A 27,494-nucleotide genomic window follows, 5' to 3' on the forward strand; every position below is an offset into this window, starting at 1 on the left:
AACATAGTTGTGGTTTTACCTTTCAGGTTCACGGTGATGATGTTATTATCTCCAACCAGATATCCACAAGGCAGCAGTTCAGGCACTTCCAGGCTATGGGCTCTGATTAAATCCCCTATACAGTAGCTAGCAATACAATCGGAGCTTAAACCCAGGCTAGTAGCTGGATCCACTCGGAAGATATATTCCTAAAATTATACATACATACAAGATATAAAAGCATGCATGGTCATCTCATGTGAGACAAGCTATTAAAACACATACTTTAGTGTAGGTGGAGTCCCATTTAAAGAAGACTCAGATCTATGCATTACAGAGCAGCATATATAAACTTAAAAAAGAGCAAAAGCGTTAACTTAAGCTATATGAAAAAAATGAATTACGCAAGTCAAAACTAAGCAAGGAGATTTATGGGAGACAAACAATATGGAATTAACTGATCCACCAAATTTTAAATGCCCCACCTTAAAGAGACGTCTAATTACTCCATCTAAAACGTCCCATTTGGTTTTCCCGCTAACCCCAATGGATCCTATCAAATATGCCTGCATCTTTTGATCCTATAAAGAGAAAGAGAGAGCATTCACAAACTGGACTAAAATTGGAGGAGGAGTTTGCCACCCACATTAAAGATCTCTAAGATACAATGCTAAAACTTATAATTAACACATAAAAATAGGTATAAGTAATGTTAAGGTTGACACTTCAGTCTTACTTCATGCCATTGTCCACCCATTATTTTAATTATATTGTTGTATATGTGGAAATAAAGTACATTATATAGATTACAGTGCTCTAAGGTTTCTCCTGTATTTAGGGTTACATGCATGAGTTAAACATCAATGGTTGGCCTTTGCTTCATGGGGTAGTACAAAGCTGCCTTATCGCAGGGCAGAATCTGGGCCTAGCAGTATAAAAATATTGAATTGTGACCAAGTAAGCTCCTATCCCTTCACACTGAGTCACTTAACTTCAAAGTAGTCCAATTGATTTCTTTTCTTTAAGAAATCTATGGTTGAAACTATATTATAAATTTTTGACTTTGAGCTAATACTTTTAGCTTAGTTGTTTGGGACCATCTGTGCAAAAGTGATGTAGACTTGTGGTGGCACCTGAGCGATAAAAATAAAGTAAGACTCACTGTATACAAATACAGGTTACATTATATTAAAAAGATTTTTGGAATACAAAACATGAGATCATGAGAATATGATTCAAAATTGATTAACTCAGACATCTCAATTTTGTCCACGTGAGGAGCATACTTGCAATTTGCCAAGGGCTATACTTAAATTACAATGACCACCACTTTTAACAGAAGCCCATCTGAAGAGACTACAGGTCCCAGTATGCAATACTCCAATTTAAAGTGAGTCAGACTAGTAGTCTGTCTGAGCTAGGGTGACCAGATAGCAAGTGTGAAAAATCAGGACAGCAGGTGTGGGGTGATTGGCGATTATATAAGAAAAAGCCCCAAATATTGGGACTGTCCCTATAAAATTGGGACATCTGGTCACCCTAGTCTGAGCCTTCATAAAAGCAGCAATAGGCCATAATGCAGAAGATTTGGGGACTGCATTTGACCATGCCTGGATTAGATAAAAATATAGGAAAAAAGGATTTAAAAAAAGGGTGTATGTTGAATGTTTGACTTTCAGTCCCTGACTGAAAAAAGTGAAAATAGCTCAGCTATAGTGGTGGTATTTACTATATCTGTGATTCTAGGACTTCAGGAAAATGAATGTACCTCAGATCGACCATAGCCCTTACTTATGGTGACTATAATTTTAACACTGTGGCCTTCTTTGGGGTGGGCTCCATCTGTGACATCATCCAGTAAAATATCTACAACACAAGAAGCAAACATATTTTATAGAATGTGATTAAACTGAGAAGCGATATAAGCTTTGTTTTACTTGTTATTTTAATGTTTGCTGCAAGGTCTTTTAGTAAGAAAGGCTGCTATCACAACAATCTATCACAACAATCTGTAGTATGATCGCTTTAATTGCTACTTACTTCTCCTCCATTGCTGTTGGAAATGAAAAAGTAATGATTTGTCAGCTGGTGAAGGCAAACGTTCCTAATAAGTTTTGGTTGTGTATATCCTGAGATAAGGACCTATACATTCAGTTACTTACAATACATTTTTTTCTTTGCTTTCCTTACTGGAGTGTGTTCAAAACTACCATGGATCTGTGTGACAACCTAGTTTAAACCTCATATTATGTAGAAACATAATCTTTGGATATCCACATTGCCCTTTAAAATGCTGTCAGTTGAAAAATAGAAAATCCTGAAGCCAAAACTCTTGCTGCTGTAAGCCCATTTGGGTTTTACCTTCCCTTCCCAACAGACTTTACCTTACACCTATGAAGCATATTTACATGGAAGAGTCCCTCTTTCCTCATGATGCAGCTTCTAAAGCTGCATTCCCTTCTTGTTCTTTTCATGTCATCAACTTCCTTGATCAGAAGGAAGAACTTGCCCAGGAAACTGCTTTGTATTCAGTCTGGACTCACTCGGTGTCCGGCCACTTCTCTGACGATGGGGTTGCAATGTAGGACTTCACAAGGTCTTGGAGATAGAGAGAATCTCCATTTTCCTCTAGACATCTGTTTCTTGAGCTCCTTCAACAGGGCTCCTGCATAATATTCCTGCAAGGAATCCAAACTGCCCTTTCCCCACAAAGATTTTTTAGCATAGCATGAAGGCTTCCACTCTTGGGGGCTTTTCATTAACTGTCTGAATAATTCAAAATCTCTATTCTTCCCCATCATAGCTTGCCTTGCCAATGGAGCAGACTCCAGTTAGGGCTTCATTAGTCTCACGTGTTGCAACCCCCAAACACACTTAACTGGACCATTGCTCCAGAGCCTCTGGTTAATAACCTGTTGGTTTCTACAACAGTCCTAGAAGATTTGATGGTGGAAACTTCACACACTTGCAAGCTCCCTGCTGCCATAGCAAAATGATAGGCATTGTTTAGATTGGAATGGGTACATGTTTGAATGGGATTTTCCTCTCCTCTGTATGTCCTTAGACTTGTTAGTTCTTATAATCAAAAGTAATCAGCTTGCATACTAGAAGAGCACGCATAAATAACACACATAGAATTATACACAGTCTACAGTGTTTTTTTGTTGTTATTGTTGTTTTTTTCCTGTACCTGACTTAATAGAACTCTAGATTTAGTCAGAACCAAGAGATCTGGAGCTGCAATTTCAGGATCTTTCCATGAAAAGGTTTCTAAATTTAGTACTATTGAACAGACCACTGCTCTGGTATTAGGGGCTTCCTCCCATAGAGTTGGGGGAGGAGGGGGGAAGCATAATAAGACTTTTCCTCCCAGGTACTGAATGAATGTGTTTGTAGTAGAAAAAACACATCGTGCCTTGTCCAGGGACAACACAGCCTCATCCATTCAGTGAGTTAATCCAGGCAACAAAAGGGCTGGCGTGTAAAGAAAAACATGCTGATTTTCATATAAAATATAAAATTAAACCAGAAGAGAGGCTCAAATACCCATGTAATCAATGACTGGCAAGATACTGTGACTGACTGCCAACTCAAATTATTGTCAGGCAGGTTGGCACATCCCCAGCTGTAGTATTGCCCAGACTCCATCTATAATTATTAGCCACACTGTTATTGCTTCCAGAGATTGCATTATACTTTCTACAGATGTGCATTACTGATGGTTTCTCTGCTTCTGCTATGCTCATCGTTCTAACAGTTGAGACAGTACGCCTGTTTCTTGGCCACTTTATGCAATGAGTGCAGAAGAATTACATTGGGGAGATTGGGATTATCTATTCTCAGACACTATGGTATTGTATAATGTGGGAATATTCAGAACCTAAATCCTGGTTGCTTTTCTACATGGGGATTACCACAGAAGTCAATAAGAGGATTTAGTGAGCAGAGCAGGATTTGGCACTACAGTAAGTGGTAAATGGGTTGATCTGGACCCGACTGTATATGGTAAGAAAAAAAGGTCATCTTAACCTAGACTACACATCAGTATTCCACAACAAATTATTAGAATCTAATTCTAAACAGTGTTCACTTTCCTTCCTGACTGCAGAAATGGTGCATTCTTAAGGAATCTGCAGGAAATTAACAATACAATATTCTGCAGATAAAAGGGAACGTTTCAGCAACTACTCTCACATTTGTCCCACAAAGATGCATATTTCAGCAGTTCTTTGGCACCTGTTCTACAATGGTGCCCTTCTTATCAAATATCAAGCTGTAGCATACAAAAATCAAAGAGAAACATTGCTAGGAGCTAGGAACATACTGTGTGTAGGATAAATAATCTGATACTACTATTCTCTGACTTCTAAAGCCAAATTTTCAAAAGAGATCACCAAAACTGTTTGTGATATCCATGTGCAAACACCCATTAGCACATGCAGATCTGAGGTTTATGCATACAAATCAATGCATGTGTAGTTTCAGAAGGCACATTTGAAATATGGACCTTTAAGAAGATAAAAATGAAAGAAAAATACATTCATGTTAATCATGTATATATATGTATTATTCACCTGACGTAACAGAGTCTGTGATATTCAAGTTGTTCAAAGAAAGCCCTAATGATTGCCGTGATGAAGAAGAGGATGTGCTGCTTGAAGACTCAGAAGATGGTCGAGCCGGCTTCCCGGTATTTCCGGTCTCTGCCTTTAAGCGATCATTTTCAGCTTTCAGTATCTCAATTTCATTCTAAAACAAAAAAAAAAATCAGTATAGAAACATGGGAGATTTTTGTCTCTGAAAACCACTGAGCACTGGGTGGTTGTTCAGGCAACTTGCTGCTCACCAGCAAGAGCTAACTGATTGAGCAGCTCTGTAGCAGCATGCAACAATATATCAACAGTACAATACAATTAGCAGAAACTGGATTCCCTTCAGTGCTGAAATGGGAGGGGGGGAATGCTAAAAGCTCCTTTTACTCTTGCATCAATATCACCGCTGATCAACACAATGTTCAAGTCCTTGTGTTTACTACAGGTCTGACATATTGCACTTGGAATTTTCACTCCAGAAAGCCATTTTACTTTGTCAAATATCTTATATAATAGTTATTTCATTTAAGTGGTTACTAAAATCTCAGCTAGATAATGCTGCTAAAGTCACAGAAGACTACCGTTGCCACTAGAAGTACATTGAATCAATGACGTCACCAAGGAGATACGAAATTAAAACCAAACAATAAAAATAAGATAGTTTAACTGTTTCATAACCCTTGTTGACATCAGACACAGTTTTTGATCATCCCAACATGGTATTGTTCACATAAGAGCCAAAAAAAAACCACTTTTGATGAAAACATATAGTGACAGATGAATCAGAACAGTCAGGATTTTTTTGTTAGCTAAATCCTCCGAGGTGCCGAGAGATTATCGAGTTTACAATAATCAAATGAAAACTTAGCCTGAGCACAGCCTGGTACCAGCTAAATCTAGCTTTTAGACGCTTCATGAAACATAGTACACAGCAACTGCTTATTCCTGGAGATGGCATTGCAGATCAGATTTAATTCCATATTCACTCACACTCTGCTAAGTGTCTGAAACTTTCATAAAGGCTCTTCAACCACATTTTAAGAGTAAAAACATAAAGGATAGCAATCCTCCCCACACCCCCAATGAAAGAAACCAAACAAGCAAAGAATGGTGGGAAGTGAAGAGAAGGGGTCAAACATGTAAAAAATGCCAGCAGGTACATAAAGGCACCTGGGTTCACATCTGGAATAGGGCTCCAGTGAAATGAGTCATGTGATATCAAACCCTTCCCCATCATATATGAAATTATTAATTGCACCCATTTGCCCAGCTGAGCCACATTAGAACGATGGGCAATGAGAAAGCTGTGTTGGGAAGGTTTTAGGGTGCTCTGAGTGTGCACAGTATAGTGCTATACAACTTATTTTCCCCTCCCCTCCCAGAAACACCATGTGGGCTGGAGAGCCCAGGAAGGTTTCCCTTTTAAGAATGCTCTAGGAAGGAGAAACATGGCAACAACAGTGATTGCCAGGAGCATCAGGGGACTGGGGACTAGCCAAGCACTGTCCCAATCCTATGGAGTCATGTGACCACAGCAAACCATTCCATCCATCCTAGGAGCACACCTGGGCTGGAGCCCTCCTCAGAATTTCATTTCAGGTTCCAGACTCTGTGAGCTGGTTTTTGCACTTCGGAGACTGAATGTTCAGATGAGGTGTAGGAATGGGAAGGTGCAGCTAGGATTGAACACAGATAGGCCCTAAATCAGCAGGGCTCTGTGGTGAAGACTGCCGCTACGAGCTCCAGAGATAGATCCTGTAATGGCGGGAGCAGCCAGCATGCTTCCAAACCCCCAGGACTCTTCCAGTGAATGCAGTCACCTTTCTGAATTTCCCCTTTCTTCACAGAATAAGGTCTCATGCAGATGGAAGGGGAGTCTGTCATCAGGCAGGGGTTGGGAAGATGCAGGCTGAGAAGCTGGGTTGAGGAAGGACATGAGAGGGGGTCATGGGTAATAATTAAACAAGAATTTTAGCGGGCTAGTAAAAACAAATTGTTTGGGTTTGTGGAGAAGAGTTGGGTCAGGAACTAATGAGTCCAGTAGAGGGAATAGTTCATGTACATAAAAATAATAATGCCTTCCTCCCCCCACTTGAGTTAACAAGCTGTGTAACAATCAGCTTCCTGATCTCTTTGATTGTCTGTCATATCTCTTCTTCCCACCCAAGCCTTTTAGATTGTAAAAGCCTTAGGGAAGGGATTATGTTTTCCTGTGTATCTGCAACACACATTTTGATTGCTAGTGTAATATAAATGATGAGAATTAATATTATCATTATAGTGTCTAGAGTTATCAAGCCTGTCGCTAGGAAGTGCTATCAATCTCTCATGTTCCCGTGTTCCAACATTTCTCTACATAAACAAAATAAAATAATGGGAACGAGTAAAAACCAAACAAGCATGCTTTATGTGAGCACTGCCCTACTTACTTATGCCACTGCACTGACCTGCATGCGGTTCATGGCTTCACGAATCTGATCAAGATGGTGTGCGGAGCTGAGGGCCTCGAGACGAATGTCTGTTAACTTTAGCTCTTTTTCCCTTAGCTCACTCTTTAGCTGCAGAATAATTTCGGCCTCTGCCTCTGTGCACTCACATATCCTAAAGAGGAGAAGGAAAATAGGCAGGAGATTAAAGGAAGCATCTCTCCTACAAGCAGTGTCGTTATTACATATCAAAGAACAGAAAATGGCTGCTGCTGGTAAAACCTAGGAATGGAGAGAGAATTTTATGAAAGCAATACGAAGAGGTTCAAACTGCAAAATAATAATAAAGAAAAAAAGGTAAAATGTCCAGATGAAATGATCATTTCTCTTTTTTATCTTTCAAATTTAGTTAGTTTCCTGTGGTGGAAAAAAAAGATGTAAAAACTGAGTATGTACAAAAACCTAGAAAATTTTTTTACATGCTTGGTTTTTAAAATGTGGAATGGCTGTATTTTCAAATGGCTTGAACTATATTTCTCAGCTGTGCCACTTTTTCTGTGCAAAGGCTATGATTTCCTCAGGTAGCAGTGATCAAAACGGAGCTATGGTGGTAAAATTAAACTATTGGTACATACTATTTATTAGACACCAATAGTGTGGTTTGTGCTGTGCAATACACAAAAATATAGCCCCTACCCTTATGATCTAACAGACAGTCCCTGCAGGGGCTGTCATATTTACCTATAGTCACTGCATTATAATACATGGTTTCTCAAATACTGCAGTTATTTACTTATACATATAATAGGGTAAATATGTAACTGTGGCTAAATGTTGATTTTTACAGTGGAGACCATTGCATAGTGCGGTTACAGAGACAGAAGCATTTCACTTGACTTTGTCTAGTGAACCCCAGTAGCTACCTGATTCTTATTCTACAACAGTACAATTCGCCTCACCTGTTATGTAGAACACCATGTTCCAGAACCCATTAGCTACCTTAATTAAATCCATTCCATGACATAGAACTGTCAGAAAATGGAACAACAAGTTTCTGCCACACTTCAGCACCAGTCAATGCTTGCAGTCAATTTCCTCTGATGTTATTTTGCTTTTATTACTTCTTCTAAATAGTTAATGTTTATAAAATACTTTAAAGAGGAAAAGCACTACATAATCAGTATTACTATAGCTAGTAGTATGCAAACATGAAACAGAGGTCAGCTTTCAATTGCCAGAATGCATGCAAATGCATTTTGGGAAAGAAAATGACACACTCTTCAGGTTAGCACTTGGATATAGCAATTCCATGCCTCACACTCCTTTTTACCGGGATCTATGCTTGTATATCACATGACCATTTCGCCTTTTCTTTGGTGCCCAGATTACAGATGACCTGCATATACACACATTAGACAGACAGAAGCAAGCGGAGGAAAGAAAAGGTTTATAACATGAGACTCAGGTCAGAAAAATTAAAAAGAAACCGCTGCGAAGGAAAGAAGATATAGTTCATCGCATATAAAAACATTAAATGGCAAATTAAAGAAGGGAAAATGTCAGACTTTAGCCTGACTATATTAACACCATGTACCAGTATTTTATATATGAGAAAAAGAGATAAAGACTCATGTTACAACTTACTAGGCCATTCCCTTTCACTCAATCACTGCAGCCACCATCACCACTGAATTGATGAGGGGTTTTGCATGTGTGGGAATACTAAAAGAGATATTGATCTACCAGAAGGCTAACTTTACTTCAAAGCTAATGGGGGAATTGTGCAACCTCTTAAAAATCAAGGCCTTGAAGACACTGGTCTACCACCCCCAGACAGATGGGCTGGTGGATCACTTCAGTAAGACACTGAAAGAGATGCTTAGGAAATTTGTGACCTTGGATCACCATCACTGGGGTTAGTAACTTCCACACCCCTTTCTGCCATCCCTGAAGTGCCACAGGCACTGACAGGGTTCTCACCATTCGAACTACTATATGGGAGACAGCCATGCAGGATCACAGACCACCACCACGAGAAAGCCAATTTGGTACAGTATGTGATCCACCTGATGGAGAATTTGGAAACACTGAGGGCTTTTGCTAAAGAAAACCTGCTGAAATCCCAACAGAACCAGAAACGGACCTGCAACCAAAGGGCCAGGATGTGAGAATTTGGGCCTAGGTATAGGGTATTATTGTTGCTATTGACCTCAGATTCAAAGTGACTGACCAAGTGGCAGGATCCATCTGAGGTGGAAAGAAGGGTGTAAGGGACCAGGGTGTAGGCGGTCACAGCTGGGCTGATGTCTGCCCGCCAGGGACAGAAGTCGCCAGGCCAGAGTTAGAGGAGTCTCAAGGCCAAGCTCCATAAACAAGAGTCAGGCTTGAAGTCAGGCTGGAGTGAGAAACTGGAGATCACAGGCAATACCAGCTTAGGATCATGAGGCAGTAGTCAGAGTCAAAATCAGGCTGGAGTCAGAGACTAGAGTTCAGGAGACAAGGTAATGTCTGGCATAGTAACAGGCCAAGATCTGTGTGGTTGCCCAGACAACTTCCTGGACAGACCTTGGGGTTAAGTAGGGACACTTGTCCAATCAGAGGGCCACAGGGTACTGTCACTCTGGGTTTCATGAGTGGTACTTTCTGCGGCACCTGTTCTCCACAGTGCTCCCTGTACGTGCTTCTACAGGGCCTTCCAGTGGCACTATGGAAATATCAACCACCCCAGGCTCTGCAGATCCAGGTTCTAGTCCCTGGGTCCTTACAAAGGGTGGGGGTGATCAATTATGATATCTACCAGCCAGGGAGAGAAAATAAATGCAAATATATCAAGTGAAACTGCTAAAGGCTTGGGGGGACCAAGAAGGCCTTCTCATAGCACCTTTTCCCCTACAAAAACTCATTAGATCACCTGCAAGCACCATGATGCAGGACCAATACCATTGGAGGGAGAACTCCAGCCTGAACAGAAACAACAATTATGATAGCTGATTGAAGCCTTCTCCTCAGTATTCTCGGTGCTGCCTGGAGGCGCCTACCATCACACGGACACCAAAATGAGGGAAAAGGTCAAAGAAAGCCTTTGACCACTTCCATCGAAAATTTGAGAGATAGTCCATCAAGAACTGCAGGCCATGCTGAACTCAGGGGCGGCTGAGGAATCCCACACTGAGTGGATACTCATAATACTTGTGCCAAAACTCAATAGGTCAACACAGATCTGCATTGATTTCCAGAGTGAATATTGAAATTCAGTGAGTACCCATGCCTAGATAGATGAATTGCTGAACAGGCTAGGAGCTGCCAAATACATACCTGCTTTTGATCTAACAAAATGTTATCATCAGATTCCTTTGAAAACTAAATCACCAGAGAAGACTGCATTTTCCACCCCTTTTGGTATCTACTACTTTAAGACCATGCTACCTTCCAACGCCTAATGAACTAGTTACCCATGGACGTTAAACTGTGGCATCCAGCAAAGATATTGTCATTTCTAGCAATGAGTGGAACGATCACCTAAAACACATTACCGCATCACTGCAAGCCCTCAGAGAGGCAGGACTAACGGACAACTCTGCCCAATGTAGACTGGCCAGCGGGGAGGTAACTTACCTCCGCTATATGGTAGGTGGCAGGTGTCTGAAGCCGCAGATTGGTAAAGTACAACCTTGTACCAATGCCCCATGCCAACCACCAAAAAAGCAGGTGTTTCGCTTCCTGGGCCTTGCCAGCTATTATAGACTCTTTGTATCAAGTTTTGCCACCATTGTGGCCCCCTGGCAAATCTGATAAAAGACACAAGCCCTAAGAAAATTCAGTGATCTGAAGCCTGCAACAAGGCATTCAAGATGCTGAATAGGGTCAGCTAAGTTGGGAACCAGTTCTCTCAAGTACAGACTTTTCCAAGATGATTCATACTGCAGACTGACACTTCAGATGTGATTCTTGGGGCAGTACTTTTGCAGGTCTCTGAAGGGGAAGCACATCCCATTCTTTACCTTAGCAGGAAGCTGTTTTCCCAAGAATCCTACTCTGTCACTGAGAAGGAGACCCTGGTCATGAAGTGGATCATAGGTGCCTTATGATATTATTTGTTGGGGAATCCTTTCCTTTTAGTAATAGACCACACACCCCTCCAGTGGCTGAACTTGATGAAAGATACCAACCCTAGGATCATGCAATGGTAGTTTTTCTTGCTGCCCTATAGTTTCCAAGTAATTCACCAAGCAGCAAGGGACCATAAGAACATGGAGTTTTTTTCATGGGTAGGGGAAGAATAAGGGATCCATAATGGTACCCTGGCACTGAACTTGAGGTGGAGAGCATGTGATGGGGTATATATACCCTGTACCAGAACTGAAGGGGGTAAAGAGCAATTCTGGGCCCAGATGACCCCACCCAGCCACCCCCCATCCACACTGGAGAGTATGCTTGAGCTGGAGGCAGAGCACAAAAGGGAGCCAGACAGCGCAGAAGCAGCTTGACAGGGCTGGAGTTTGGTGGAGAGGAAGGGCCCAGGCACCCCTATCAACTCCCCTCCTTACAAAGGGCACAAAACCCCTCACTTCCAGACTCTCCCTTGAGGGAGGAAGAAGAGGGTAAAGACTTTTAGAACCCCACAGCTTCGACTGGACAGCCGCAGGGGTCAACAAATGGACTGAAGGGCCTCCCCCCAGTCATGAAGGCAGGGGACCCCATATCTTCCTTGGGATTCAGTCAGCCCGAGGAGAGATGAGACTGACTGGTGATCTGACAAGCGGGTCTAGTCAACACCCACCCAAAAAGCAGACCAAAACAGGGTGTGATTTTGGCCCAGGAGAAATATTGGAGGTGGGGTGAGCAGAGGCCTAGCACCCTAACCAGCAATGCCATCAGCGATTATCATCCATCCCAGGGCTCTTCAGTTTAGCACAGAAAAGAGTAACATAATCCAATGGCTAGGAGTTGAAGCTGGACAAATTCAGACTGGCAATAAGGTGTAAAATTTTAAGAGTGAGAGTAATTAACCACTGGAACAATTTACAAAGGATTGTGGTGAATTCTCCCTTACTGACAATTTTAAAGCCAAGATTGGATGCTTTTCTAAGAGATCTGCTCTCGGAATCATTTTGGGGAAGTTCTATGGTCTGTGTTATACAGGAGATCAGACTGATAATCACAATGGTCTCTCCAGGCCTTGGACTCTATTAATTGTTCTAAATGGTGCATTCAGTGAGTTTAGAAATGAAGGGAGGAGAGCAGATGGAATGGTAGTTAAAAAAGAAAGGAAGTCAAGGGTGTTTTTTTTGAGGTTGGGGGATTCTTGACTATGCCTTTTTCTTTGTGGAGAAAAAGCCAGGATAAAGGGAGGCAGATACAGGGAGAGGTGCTGAGAGTAGAGGTAGGTACAGGTAGTAGAGACAATAAGCAAGTGAGATTGGTGACAGAGACAGAGGGAAAGAATAAAATGGCACTGGTGAGGAAAGGTGGTGGGAGAGAGGACGAGGGAAGGGAGGGAGGGAAGCCAAAGTTAAGCTTCCCTTTTACAAGTCAGCTACTTTGTGTGTTTGGAGGAGGGTGCAGCAGAAGCGGAGGATTTCAGGAGGGAGTTAAAGTGACTAAGTGGCTGGTGTTGGGGATGTAGGTGTCAGAGTGGAGAAGAACTGGCGGCGAAGAGAACAAACGTGTAGTGAAGGGTGTCCAGCAGCTCATGGGATGTTCTCAGAAGGGGAGATGGGAAGGAGCCAGGGGGATGGTACATGACAGCAACATAGATGGGGAGAGTGTTGTCTGATGGAGCATTGTTCAAAGGAGATGGTGGAGCAGAACACTGCAAGGAAGACTGAGAAAAGCCCAATGCCGTCAACACAGCCATCTGGGGATGACTTAACACAAGGGGTGTGAGAGGAGAAGGAGGAGGGGCTGTACTATAAGACAGCGCTGCTGCAGAAACAGTGGTTAAATGGGGGGGGGTGCAGGTTTTTGTCAGAACCAGGAGATGATGGATGGAGAGAGAGAGCTATGAAAAGGTTGCAGATGTTGGTGATCGTTTCTGAGGTAGAACTGGCCAGGCTTAAGGAGGTCTGTTTCACAGTCCAGATATTTGATAAGTGCAGCTAGTATAGAAAGAGAGACTTACGCAGACGCTGACTGTGATGGTTTCAATGACAATGTTCCACAGTCCCCTGAGTTGTGGGGCAATTTGGGTGATGATGGAAGAGATGAATCGGTGAGTTCTTCTATGTCGGAATGTGAGGAAGGAGGCTTGGTGGACTTTTTCTTTCCAAAGGCCTGTTTGAATGAGCTTCTTAGCTGGAGAAAAGAGAAAGAGAGAAAAATTACTTCCCTTGCCTCTCTGGATTTGTGCAGCTTCTATTTTGAGGAGTTAGTTTGCAGATGCCATCCTAGCCACTGCCTGAGGTCAGTATATAGAAGCAAGGTATTAACATATGCAACACAGTATCTCTAAAAATATGATACAGTGTTTTTTTTATTAATTCAGCGCAGCACAAACTGAATGCTATGGAAAAAGTGCAGGATCAAGTGCTTTGGCTAAGGGGGGTGCTCATTTAAAACCATGAACCTCCTGTGGAATTCCATTTCCATGGCATTCCCTTCAAGGTGACTGGTTTTAAATAACCACTTTGTTTCTAGAATACAGGCAGACATTGCTGATATCAAATGCTAAAAGTATAAGACAAAATCCAATTGATGTGGTTTGTTAATTTATTTTTCTATTAAGAGTTTGAACTGGAGAACTATTCAAACATATAATTTGCTACAATTAGGATCAGAAGCAAGAGAATTTAAGCTGTGATATAAGTTTTGCCCTTTAGTTTACTGTTGAGAAGAACATTAGCTGAAAGGTAGGTATTTTTTTATTGCCATTGTGTTTAAAGTAGCAAGTTCTTCATATATACAAGCATTGCCTTTTCTTGCTAGAAGCTCTTATCCATTATTGAAAAGGGTCAGAATAGCCAAAGAGCCATTTATTTCAGGAACCAAGAGGACAACAGTTTTGTTTGCAATGAATTTTCACATTGTAATTAGTCCATTCGTTGATAGAGTAGTCTATTCAGAAGAGTAACTGATATTAGGAAAAATTGTGCTTTTCCTCAGAAAATTGCTCTTGTTAAAATTGTATGAAGCTTGATGACAAACTGATCCCTCTACAAAACAGTAAGGCACTTAAGCACTTTACTTCAATGGTATAATTGGAGAGTGGGGAGTGTGACCACTAATCAAAGAAATATTATTTAAGTTCTTTCCAGCTCATGATTTTTAACAAGAAAGAAATGGATTTTGGCTACACTCCCCCTTTCTACATTTTAAACTTTGAGATTAAAATGAATAGAGACAAACTGAGAAGACATACAGGATAATCTGTTTTTAGAAGGTACAAAAGCCTACTGCCAAAATGAATAGCAATCATGCCAAGATAGGGTTCTTTATAAATGCATGCCAAATTTTCCATGGTTTATATTCACCTCACTTCCTCTAGAGTTCACCTTGCAGAAACATGAAAGAGTGGGGAATTACAAATCAAGGGAATGAAGGCTGATGAGTATTTTAAAATATTACCTGCATAAACATTTTTTAAACAACAAAAACATATTTTTTATTATGTATAGAAAATATTTCAATAAAACTTTCATACTGTGTGATATCTTTGTGATTTGTTTGATTAAAAAGCTTTATTTCTCTAAACATTGTATCTTTTTCACTCTTCGAACTATTAATAGATTTCAGCTCATTGTTTGGTAACAAATTTTAAGTGAATCCATTTTACTAAAGAAAATTAAAACAGTGTTATCAAAGCCCAGTCATTTGTTTAATCATAGCAGCTATTTTAATGTTATAATTTTGTTTTAAATTGATCCTGACTGATGTAAATAATTTCCCACTGGTAATCAACAATTTTTGGCTTGCCAGGAACATCACAGTGTGACTTTGTATAAACTGCTCCATATCTCTCTGGCTCCACAAGAATATTGTAGATGAAATGGGCCATTATGCTATTCAGGAACGAGGAAGCTACATAATATCTAAGCGATGGGTTTAAACCTGCTGAGCACATACCCAGTTTTTCTTTTTCTTTTTCTTGGAGTCAGCATCATTACTGCTGCCAATGCTAGAATGGCTTGTGGCACTGTTGATGCTGGAAACACTTTCTGAGGAATGTTGTCGTCTTATACGCAAATCTAAAAAAAAAGAAGATACTGTATAAACCATCTGTTCATCCATGCTATGGACTCTAGTTTCAATATAATAAGTCATACCTACATTTATGCAGCACCTTCTTTCTCTAAAGGAGCCCAAATACACATACTATATGTAACAGGCATTGATGTTTTTTCTAGCCCTGATTCAACAAGGTATTTCAGCATGTGAATAGTCCCATTGAAGTTAAAGGGCTACTCGCATGCATAAAGCCAGGCACAAGTTTAAGCATCTTATTAAATAGGGGGCTCTCACTGAGGTGCCAATCCCGGACAGCAATCCGTGCAAGTGGACCCTTATATTTAAGCAGATCCTTGTCCAGGATTGGGGCCTAACTATGTTACAGTTCAGTTGCTTAACTAATTTTCAAAGCACTGACTTACTTCTTACAGAGCTGTTGTCTGAAGGGTCTGGACACTGTTTGACCCTTGGCTGAATTGGATTTTGAAGCAAGATTCTACTCCCTGACATGTCACCCTGGGAATCAGCAACCAGTAGTTTATTGAAAATAAAATATAATAAAAGACCTGGAAGGTGAAGGATATTGGAAGTGGAATATAGGTCAGAGAAGCTTTTGGTTTTATTATTTTTTTAAGTCTCTAATAGCCATATCCTAATCACCAGAAAACATACTCCTTGCATACACCCCAAAATACTGGGAGGAACTACTTTTTAAAGGAATTATTCAGAAGTGCCACTTTCTAGAATTAAGCTACATTGTATTGAAGACATTTAGTAAAAAGGTCTTGGGATAGTTGCTCATAAATTATGCTACTTATAAAAAAATGATCAATGACATTTACAAAAAGTCACCTTCCTTATCATTCTTTCTTCTCTGGTTATTCCTTTTTTGACTGTTGATTAACAACATGAATGATCCTGCACGCCTTTGCAATATATGGTTTGTTATGTGAAGTCCTGGACATGTTTTATACCCACAGGTGTACTGAAAGGGTTAACTTTCAGCACTCAGCAACTGATTCCTGACCATACAAATTTGAGAAGTCAGGGCTCCAAGAACTGTGTGGCACATAGGTGATGCATGTGAGTTTTTCAGCTGTGGAAACACCACAAATATGACAAACACTGACTCCAGAATTCTCTCATCCTTGCCACAAATACTGTCCTCAAAATAACAGAAAACCAGCAGCTTTGCTCTTCTCTGGGGAACAAATTAGTACTTATTTGGACAGTGACAAAAACATACCTTTGTGGGCATGATCAGGGCCATTCAAAGCTCCCTGAATAGCAGCTTGGGCAGCAGAATTTTGGGCTTTCAGCATTTCAATGGTTTCTCTTAGTTCTATAAGCTCAGATTCCTGTGGGAACAGCCAAGAGAGTTTCAAAATATATAACAAAGGAAAAATGTTTTTCCACAATAAAAAAAAATTATAAGACATCAGTGATCAAACTGAAGTCAGTGGGCTCTCACAAGGGTAAAATTAAGTCCCAGATAGACTATATAGTTTCTTTCAAAAATAATACATTCAGCTAACATACTCTCATTTGCATTTATGTAACTTCAAATGCTGTGTAATAATGATGAAGTATTAAGAATTTTTAAATCAAGATTAAAGGAGTACTTGTGGCACCTTAGAGACTAACCAATTTATTTGAGCATAAGCTTTCATGAGCTACAGCTCACTTCATCAGATGCATAAAGTGGAAAGTACAGTGAGGAGATTTTTTATATATACACACAGACCATGAAAAAATATACATTGTAAGGAGAGTGATCACTTAAGATGAGCTATTACCAGCGGGGGGTGGGTGGTGGGGGGGGGGGAGGAGGAATAAACAAGGGGAAATAGTTCCACTGTTCCTCAGATGTTCTTGTTAACTCCTGGAAATGTGCTGGAAATGGCCCACCTTGATTATCACTTCAAAAGGTTTTCTCTCCCCCCACCCCACTCTCCTGCTGGTAATAGCTCATCTTAAGCGATCACTCTCCTTACAATGTATATTTTTGCATGGTCTGTGTATATATATAAAAAATCTCCTCACTGTACTTTCCACTTTATGCATCCGATGAAGTGAGCTGTAGCTCACGAAAGCTTATGCTCAAATAAATTGGTTAGTCTCTAAGGTGCCACAAGTACTCCTTTTCTTTTTGCGAATACAGACTAATACGGCTGCTATTCTGAAATAAATCAAGATTGGATGTTTTTCTAAAAGATACATTCTAGGAATTATTTTGAGGAAGTTCTATGGCCTGTGTTACACAGGAGGTCACATGATAGTCCCTTTCTGGCCTTAGAATCTATGAATCTTATGAAAGAAAAATAAAATATTTCAGCACTAAAGATTGATCTAAGAAAGGCTCTTCTCTGAACATTCATTACGACATTCAAAGTCATTATGTAGCCTAAAGCAGATCAAATATTCTCTTCTACACCCCTTAACTTGAAAGATGATTCTTTAATGGATGAATTCCATCCTCAATTTGTATATCATTGTCAAAAACTCTAAACTGTACATAAAATGTTAAGCACAAAAACCTGCTCTACAACAATAGCTACGCAATTTACAGAGTAACATTGTTCCACTTCCATGCCACAAATTCCACACTGGAATGCAGAGTCAATTTTAATTAAAAATAGTTCTTTTACTGCTGCATTAAGAATCAATCCTTCTAACTCTCATTTTATATAATAAGGATTAAAGCTGCTAAAGGAATTTAACCTCAGTGGCAGAGGAAAGAGGAGAAGGAGCAAAACATGCTTTCAAGTCTCTGGGAAAATGAGTTTACTTATGAGCTGATTTGTTTCAATGTCAGCATTTTAATCTCTTCTGGATAGGGGGCCTGCTGAGGGAAACTAGACTTAGAAAAGATTTTTAAATATTTAAATATTTTAAATTTTTAAATATTGTTTTTAACATAAAATGTTTGAGAACTTTTTGTTTAATATAAAAAAAGTCGCAAAAATGCTTTTTATCATGAGATACTTATGGGCTGGTTTTGCCACCCTTACTCACTGAGAGTAGTTCCTAACTCAGCAAGCAGTTCCACTTAATCAAAAGGAGGCCAGACAGTGAACCACTACTCACATTGACTTCAGTGGAGCTACTTGTGTGAATAATTGCTTATCAGCAGGCAAAGGGTTCAGTCTGGCCCAATGGGAGCACTTGCTGAGTAACAGGCTACTCAACATAAGGAAGGGTAGCAGAATTCTGGGAGCTCCAACTTGCAAGGTTCTGAGCACCCTGCTGCCAATCCAGCAATGTATTGAAGTGCATGGTTTACTTTAAGACTGTGAATAGCCCGCTGTAGTTAGTGGGAATACTCAAATACTTAAAGTTAAGGAAATGCTTTGCTGGATGCTCAGCAAATGGCAGAACTGGGCCCTATAACTGCAGCTCCTTTAACTGGGACCATGCATCTGATTACATATACTAGGTATTAGGTTTGGATATTTCTTCCCCTCTAAATAGCAAAATCAAAACCAAATCTGTTAGACAACAGTTTGGTCACATTTCACAGACACTTTCAACAGGTTCATTTTTCTATACTTAAAATCCTTTCTTTTGCCAATTTTTTAGTATTCTGACAATGTTGTCGGATTGGGATGAAATACTCCGATTGTTTATGATGAGCTTTTGTTGAAGAATCTTTCCATATGGATTAAACCAAGAGTCACAAATGTTTTAATTAAAATCTGGAAATGAAAGATTTTATCTTCAAACCATACTGTGATTTTGTTAGGTTAATCTGATGTGGCACAATTTAATTCTTATAGAGCTTTATGAAGATTTGATCAAATGGCCAGGAAAGAAAGATGTGTCTGTCTTGTTGTCACAGCTGTCCTTTCTTTCGATATTTTTTTTTAAATTTAAACACAAACCCTAAAATAATCTGCTATGTTCCACATTCAAGTGCCTGCTTTTGTAAGCATACCTTTTGTTCAGCTGTCATTGTTAGGCTCTGCAGTCGGCCGGTCATATTTCCTAAGCTCTTTTCAAAAGCTGCTACTAGATGAGCCTGTGAAAGAAACAGAAGAAAAACATCTGAAATGTCGGTAGGATATGAAATGGACTGAGCAAAGTTTCCATGGTACATAACGTATAATTCATGTGTTTTGGCTGGTCTAATAAAATCTGTAATCTGTAGCACTCAGTACTACTTGCTTTCTCCCACCTCACCCCAACTGCCACAGCATTTTCCACTTTTCCAGACTCAGTTTTATCTTCTCCAACTCTTTAGTTGCAGCCTTCAAAATTTAAGTATGATTTGCTCTTCTTGTCACTCTGGGCAATAGAACTTCCCCCCTGACATTATTCTTTCCCATTACTGAAAATAACAACAGAAGGACTCATGCACTCAAATTTTAAAAAAAGTTCTAAGCTGTCAGGGTCCCAGATACAAAGCTCGTCTAGAAGAGTCCATTGAACCAGACTATGGGAAGTGTCTAGATACTGTCTTGATGACCTTTTAAGATATTATTACTTTGTCTATTTCTCTGATACAGCAACACTCTTCAGAAAGTGTCAGACATTGCAGAGAGCCATAATATAATCTTATTCCTACTGGTCTTTATAGTGGGTTGAGTCTGCATATATATCGCTTGTGTTGTTTTAATATAAAGGCACTGATTTCTTTGAAGTTAGATGCCTGCATTTTTCAATGATGCAACAAACAGAAATTGAAATTCAGCAATGCTTTGTTTTACAATATTTCATTCAAATTTTCTAAGAATACCCAGCACAGACTATATTCAAGAAGTATTAGGCTAGACACACTCGTTAGTTGTTATGTATTTATTTGTTTATATGAAGAGTCAATTGTCATGGCATCTAAAATGTTACAGCTATTAAACCACCAAGGAATTGCAGGAAAAACGTGTCAGTGATGTTATTAACTTTTTATGGCTGTAAGAGTCACTTAGAAGGAGAAAGAGTGTGTTCATGCTTACAGTATCAGAAAATATTCAAATGGAGGGATTTCTCTCTAAGAGTTTGTAAGAGGGCAATGGACTGCTATTTCAATGGAGCTCTGTAGGGTTCACAAAATCCACAGGTCGCCTTGCTTAACTTATTTTTTTCTGGGGGATTGATGCTTAACTTACACATACTGGCAAAGAAGAGAAAAAGGCAGGAGGAACTTGACAAGATGAGAGAGGATGAACAAGATATGGTTAAAGGACAGAGGTTCTTTTACAAAATGTGAATTCATTGCTCTGAAAAGTACCTAGTTTAAAACAGTATAAAATTTGTCAAAGGGGAGAGCACTCCTGAATCAAATATATAGGATGCTGGTGGGGAATTGAGAATACAGTACATGCTAGAATTATGGAATCTCCTGTCACAAAATCAAATAGTAAAAATGACTATAGGCAAAGTTTTCAAATTTAGGCACCTGTACTGTGTTTCCAAAACATGCACACCCAAAGTAGGCATTGTGGATGCAAAGAGGTTAACTGTGCTTGCTCAAGCACCCATTTATGTGCAAAATTAACTCTTTGGTGCATACAAACATATATGCTACTCAACAGCTTTTGCAGATCCAAGTTCTAATTCTTTTGTGAGCACAGTTATTAATGTTGTTCAAATGTATTCAGGTGTACTTAGTTGTTCCCAAAATCTTCTAGATATTGTCCAAGCACACAGAAATAAATAATTGTGCCCTGAAAAGTGTACAATCTAAAAAAGATTAAGGCAGAATAATGGTGGGGGAAGAGGATACAACACAGAAGATTTTGTTTGGCCCATGTCAAGGCATGCTGTTGGGAGGTGAAAGGAACCTCCCATCCCCTCGCTCAGCATATTATTTCTCATAGATGGAAGGATATTATGCACATGAGACTGGCCATATTCAGAACTGTTTTTTAACGCTGTAAATAGTTTTGAACACATTTTAGAGTGATGTAAAGATTCTGCAACATCATGTAAAAGTCAGTGTTATAAGTAGACATAGAGAGAGTCATACATTTAATTATTTATGGTAGTAGTAGTCAAACAATCTGCTTTCAACATATGCTCAAGGATATATATTCTATTTCATAACTCAGCCTTAAGCTTGCCCTGAGAAGATTCATGCCTCAAGGGCTAAATTTTTATAAACATGAGCCTAAGTGTACATGGAAAACATGTAGTTTCCTAGAGATTAATCAGCAATTGTGTGTACAGATATCTGTTTTGGATATTTGGCATGCATTTATGAAATTGTCAGCCTAAATTATAGAGTACAGTTTATATATATATTTGGACGGTCAAGCGATTAAGAAAATTAATCATGATTAATCGCACAATTAAAAATGTGTCACAATTAATTGCACGATTAATCACACTGTTAAAAAGGGAATACCACTTATTTAAATATTTTTGGATTTTTCTACATTTTCAAATATATTGATTTCAGTTACAACACAGAATACCAAGTGTATAGTGCTTACTTTATATTTATTTTTATTACAAATATTTGCACTGTAAAAAACAAAATTCACCTAATACAAGTATTGCACTGCAATCTCTTTATCATGAAAATTGAACTTACAAATGTAGAATTATGTACAAAAAACCGGCATTCAAAAATAAAACAATGTAAAACTTTAGAGCCTACAAGTCCACTGAGTCCTACTTCTTGTTCAACCAATCACTCAGACAAACAAGTTTGGTTACAATTTGCAGGAGATAATGCTGCCCACCTCTTGTTTACAATGTCACCTGAAATTGAGAACCGGTGGTCACATGGTACTGTTGTAGCCGGCGTTGCAAGATATTTACGTGCCAGATGCGCTAAAGATTCATATGTCCCTTCATGCTTCAACCACTGTTCCGGAGGACATATGTTCATGCTAATGAGGGATTCTGCTCGATAACTATCCAAAGAAGAGCGGACCTGACTCATGTCCACCATCAGAAGGTTGATTTTCTTTTTTGGTGGTTTGGGTTCTGTAGTTTCCGCATCGGAGTGTTGCTCTTTTAAGTCTTCTGAAATCATGCTCCACAACTCGTCCCTCTTAGATTTTGGATGGCACTTCAGATTCTTAATGCTTGAGTCAAGTGCTGTAGCTATTTTTAGAAATCCCATACTGGTACCTTCTTTGCGTTTTGTCAAATCTGCTGTGAAAGTGTTCTTAAAACGAACATGTGCTGGGTCATCATCCAAGACTGCTATAACATGAAATATATGGCAGAATGCGGGTAAAACAGAACAGGATACATACAATTCTCCCCCAAGGAGTCCAGTCACAAATTTAATTAGCACATTAATGAGCATCATCAGGATGGCAGCATGTCCTTTGGAATGGTGGCCGAAGCATGTAGGGGCATAAGAATTTTTAGCATATCTGGCACATAAATACCTTGCAATGCCAGCTACAATAGTACCATGTGAAAGCCTCATCTCACTTTCAGGTGACACTGTAAATAAGAAGCAGGCAGTGGTATCGCCTGTAAAGGTAAACAAATTTGTTTGTCCTGGTGATTGGCTGAATAAGAATTAGGACTAAGTGGACTTGTAGGCTCTCAAGTTTTACATGATTTTGTTGTTGAGTGCAGTTATGTAACAAAAAAAATCTACATTTTAAGTTAAACTTTCACGATAAAGAGATTGCACTACAGTACTTGTATGAACAGAACTGAAAAATACTATTTCTTTTTATCATTTTTACAGTGCAAATATTTGTAATAAAAATAATAATATAAAGTATGCAGTGTACACTTTGTATTCTGTGTTGTAACAGAAATCAATACATTTGAAAATGTAGAAAAACATGCAAAAATATTTAATACATTTCAATTGGTATGCTATTGTTTAACAGTGCGATTAATCACAATTATATTTTTTTAAGTTAACTGCGATTTTAAGGCTGTCCATTAATCACAGTTAACTTAAAACAATGTAATCGTGATTAATCTTACAGTTAAACAATATATATATAATTACAGTGGAGATATATAAGTTTAAAATCAGTATATATATATATATATATATATACTGTTTAAAGTCATCCTTGATGTTTTGGAAATAGCACAACTTGATTTCTTACACTAATCTCACACTCTCATGTCAGTTAAAAGAAAACAGCAACTGCCTTTTAAAACCACCATTAGTTTTTAAGGCCACTTTCCCCTTGAAAAATCAGCACTGTATTATCAAAACAATCCAGGCAACTTTACCTTGTTTTAATTATCTTGAATATGACAGGTGACTCAGTATATAATCAGAGCTGAAGTAGAACATACTCTCATAGAGGAATTACAGCCAATTTTCTCCTATTTTACATTTGTTAACAGCAAGATAATGGAGTTTCTCCATTCATTGCTTCATGAAAAAAATCTGTGAATAGATATGCACGCAGTCTTCCATGAGTATAACTCCCAAGTGTTTGGTGTGGGCATGCAAACCACAAAGAGGACATGTAATTGTTTGCTCTGATTATACATAATTTATACCACTCTTTCATGATTATGATGTAATAAAGTACAAGTCTTCGGAAGGTAATTGGGCATATTTATTATCATCTATATCTTAAATTCAGAGCTCCATATAGTATAATCTTTAATTTACATTGCATGTCTCTATGAATATTTAACCAGATGATTATGGGAAAAATTAAGGATTGAAAAGCTATATTATCTGATGTAGATATAACATATTGTGGCCTGAAAAGCTTTAGAGAATGATAGCTGTGTCACAATCATGTTTTTTTTTTTAAAAAATTAGTCTATAATAGAATGTATTTTTTTCCTTGCAGTTAAAAATTCCATAATTTTAAAGCATGAGTGGTATTGCATATGGATGATGATGGATCTCGCCTGAGAGACTCTGCCAGGAGTAAAAATAAGACTGGGTTTGCGGATGTTAAGGGGCTCAAAACATGCTCTTTAGTTAGTTATTTCATAAACCTCATGAATGAGAAGCAAACTGTATGCTGAAAATAATTAGAGAATTATTTTTGTATTGAATAATATTTACTTTTATTACCTTTGTTGTCTATCACAATAAAATAGAGTAATGGCCTACCAAATAAAGAATGTTATTTTTTTTTAATTCAAAGGGCTGGACTTCAGTGAGCACTTATTTAAACAGAAGCCAGTGGGACTACTCCTATTAGAGTGACTAAGCATAGTACAATCTAGCCAGATTGTTCACTGGAAAAGTCCTCTCAGCTTGATTACCCAAACCACAACTGAAATGCATAATGCCAGGCAACACTTGCTCTACAAAAAATCCTTATTAATATTTAGAAATTTAAATGAGGTACCTATTTTACACTTTTGAATTTCCAATTAAAAAACTGAGTAATAATATATTTTTGATATATTTGGGTGAGGAACTGAAATCATCCATAATATGGAAAGAACAGCCCTTTCTTGTTTCTTATAAAATAATATTTCTGAATGGAAATACTTTAAAAATATTTATAATCAATCCTTTGCATCCCAAAAGGCTTAGTTGATTATGAAGATGGCTTCAGTTACAGTCTACACAATTAAAATAATGAGTAAAATAGTCTAGAATAATTAGCATAAATGCCACTTATTTCAACACAAACATGCTTGTATTTTTACATCTGTAGTGCAATACTGGTACTTGAAGTGATACTCTGGAGCCATAGATAAGGAATTGCATAGCCATTCAATATGTTGTTAGGCAATATTAAAAGCATTTCTAGAGCAAAGTATATACAAATATTATTCATTTGTAACAAGTTATACAACTAATGCCAAATTTACTATAGGACCTGATGTTGCATTCCTTGCGTCTACAACTCCCTTGGAAAGCAACTGGAGACGTGTGTGCATGGGATCTGCAGAATGAGTCCCACATTGTAAGAAGACCAGAACCTGATTTTACTCACTGAATTTTATGACATTCTTGGAAAATACAATCTTGGGTTTAATGCCCAACTTGAATGTGATGTCTATATATCCAAGGCTATGTTTGCTTACATTCTTTATAGCTTATACTGCTCTGCTCACATTTATAAAATAAAGATAAGTAAATAAATTTCCTCCCACCTGACATGGCTGAATGAAAGGATGTGAGAGAGGCCACAAGGGATCTGGCTGATTGCAAGAAGTGAATGTATATCTGGTGACCTTTCCTGTTCGCCTCCTGCTATTATCTTGTTGTTTGGCCATAGGATAGTGGTTCAGGGCTGGCCAAACAAGAGTGTTAGCCAAAGAACCCCCTCTGTTTTCTAGTGGCATCCTGGGTCTACTACAGTTTTGCCGTCATGCACCCTTCAGCTTTATACAGTACGAGGCATTGATCAAAGTCACACTGAAAACACAGGGGAGGACTGAAGCTCAGGCTGATGACTGGAATCTGAGCCCTTGTCAGTCAAGCAGGAAGTTTGCTGATTGGATACATTTTGAACTAAAAGCTGCCCTTTCTTAATTAGTATAGAGATTTGCCCTTCAGTGGCACCGAACCAAGCAACAGACTAAGCCAGAATCTCAGACTAACTGTGAATTAAGCACCCAAGCAGCAGCTGGACTCTGCATAGGTTTAATCACTCACAAGTAAAACACTTTGGAGTTTATCAAATGAAAGAAATAGATAAAATGAAGCAGAGTGCTTGATATAACAGAACTTGCATAACAAAAATAAACCCAAACAAGCAAAACTTTTAACAAGGGTTTTCAAATATCTGAAGAATGGTCTACCTTGTAATTGATAGGCTTCAACCCAAAAACAGAAAGCAAAGCCTTGGCTAATCTGATCGTATTTCAACTTGTCAATTCTTGTAGCAATACATGTACTGCATAAACCTTACCAAGATGCTTTCATGACTAAGCAAATGAAGGAAAAGTTGCATAATAATATAGAAATGAAATGAAAGACAAAAATGTTCCATTTTGACTCCCACAGAGTACTTTTGCTTGACTTTGCCAAGAGAAACTTTATACAGTAAAATAAGTTGGGTGGGTGGCTTAGTAGGTAATTATTAATGATGAATATTAGCAATAGGTTTTCCTCCCCAGAGCAGAGTGAGAACAAAGGGTTGCATATTTTCCAGATACTGAAAGGACTGGGAAATTGGAGGCTCAAGAACTGAGGATCAAAAGATGGATATTTCCACAACAGGGATATCTGAAATGATTAATACAATACAGGAAATACTCTCATACAACATTTGACTTGCTGTGGCCCAAAAGTGAGAGGTTATGTGTGACAAAGACCCAACATGAGGGACACCACAAAATTATTCATGCAGGGAACTAAAAATGCTGTGAGATTCCTCCTTTTAGTGTAACTTCTAGAAAACTGACTGTTTCATGATAATTTCTGCTTTAAATAACTTCACATTTCTGTGGAATGTAGGTAACTTTGGTATCAAACTGAGTGAAATGAAGGAGATTTGTCATCTCAGAGCTTTAAAGATATACAACTAGAATTCTGAATTTATTTGATAGCTAAAACCTGTGTTTACTAAGATGAAGAAAGGGTCTAACTAAAATGAAAAGCCTACCTGAGTTTGTCATTTGATAATTAATTTTAACTATATATAAAAAATTATCTTTAAACCAATTTGCAATATTTATATTGGTTTTTTTTACTCTGTGAACAGAATAAATTTCACAGTCCAGATAACAATTAAATGATTACATAAGCTATAATTTATTGAAAACATAAATCCTTCTGTACTTTTTATTAATAGTAAATGAGATCTGATAAAACATCCCTAAGAAAACACAGAACATGCTTACATGTAGCATATCAGCAAGATGGTCCCTTTGATTCTTTGGGTTTATAGGAAGGTGTTTTCTATTAGGCCTTAAATCTTTTATATCAGTGATAAGGGAGGGAAGCAGCCTAGGACTGGCTTAATTCTGACAGTGATTTTCACCAGATGGATTTGTAAAATATATATCTCATGACAGCGTGCAAGAAAGCTGTAGTTATAAGTAGTGGTTGCTTTTCATCTAACATTTTTTTGGAGGAATTCCTGATGTTGAGGGGTTTGGAAAAAAAGGAGAAGTTTCTCTGGAAGGTTTTTTCCTGCTGCTAACAGGATCTCTTTTAAAACTGCTCACAAGTTTAGAATGGTATAAGCAGTTTCCAGAGAGATGGATTAGTAGGCAGGTGACACAGTCAAGAGAGCATGATAAGTTTAGTTTAGCACATGGATATCACCACCACAGACGGTGCATATCTGCATACACAGATACATGCTCTCATGCAGAGATTTACATATATATGTACATATCGACAAATATAGAATCTATATATTTACTGTGCTGTTGTGAGACTAGAGGTCTTACCACTTGGCATTCTTGTTATACACACAGATGCACAAAAGAGCTGTGCAAATAATTTGTTTCCAAAAAAATGCAGGGGGAGGAA

General features: G+C 38.6%; 1 protein-coding gene across 2 annotated transcripts in view; it reads right to left on the minus strand.

Annotated features, from left to right (window-relative positions):
* The window catches only part of NAV3 (neuron navigator 3), a 358,104-nt gene that overhangs the window by 15,440 nt on the left and 315,170 nt on the right, over window positions 1-27,494 (minus strand). The window contains exons 23-33 of one of the 2 annotated variants that reach the window (XM_077832681.1): window positions 19,095-19,178; window positions 16,407-16,518; window positions 15,059-15,180; window positions 14,467-14,487; window positions 13,119-13,291; window positions 8,328-8,393; window positions 7,019-7,172; window positions 4,554-4,728; window positions 1,748-1,845; window positions 465-560; window positions 20-188 (exon numbers count right to left, since the gene is read on the minus strand). In XM_077832681.1, coding sequence (XP_077688807.1) covers window positions 20-188; window positions 465-560; window positions 1,748-1,845; window positions 4,554-4,728; window positions 7,019-7,172; window positions 8,328-8,393; window positions 13,119-13,291; window positions 14,467-14,487; window positions 15,059-15,180; window positions 16,407-16,518; window positions 19,095-19,178 — 1,270 coding nt within the window. The remainder of the gene's footprint in view (window positions 1-19; window positions 189-464; window positions 561-1,747; window positions 1,846-4,553; window positions 4,729-7,018; window positions 7,173-8,327; window positions 8,394-13,118; window positions 13,292-14,466; window positions 14,488-15,058; window positions 15,181-16,406; window positions 16,519-19,094; window positions 19,179-27,494) is intronic. The other variant, XM_077832689.1, reaches the window with a different exon arrangement.

This window comes from Eretmochelys imbricata, chromosome 1 (genome assembly GCF_965152235.1).
Source record: "Eretmochelys imbricata isolate rEreImb1 chromosome 1, rEreImb1.hap1, whole genome shotgun sequence".
Lineage (NCBI taxonomy): Eukaryota > Metazoa > Chordata > Testudines > Cheloniidae > Eretmochelys > Eretmochelys imbricata.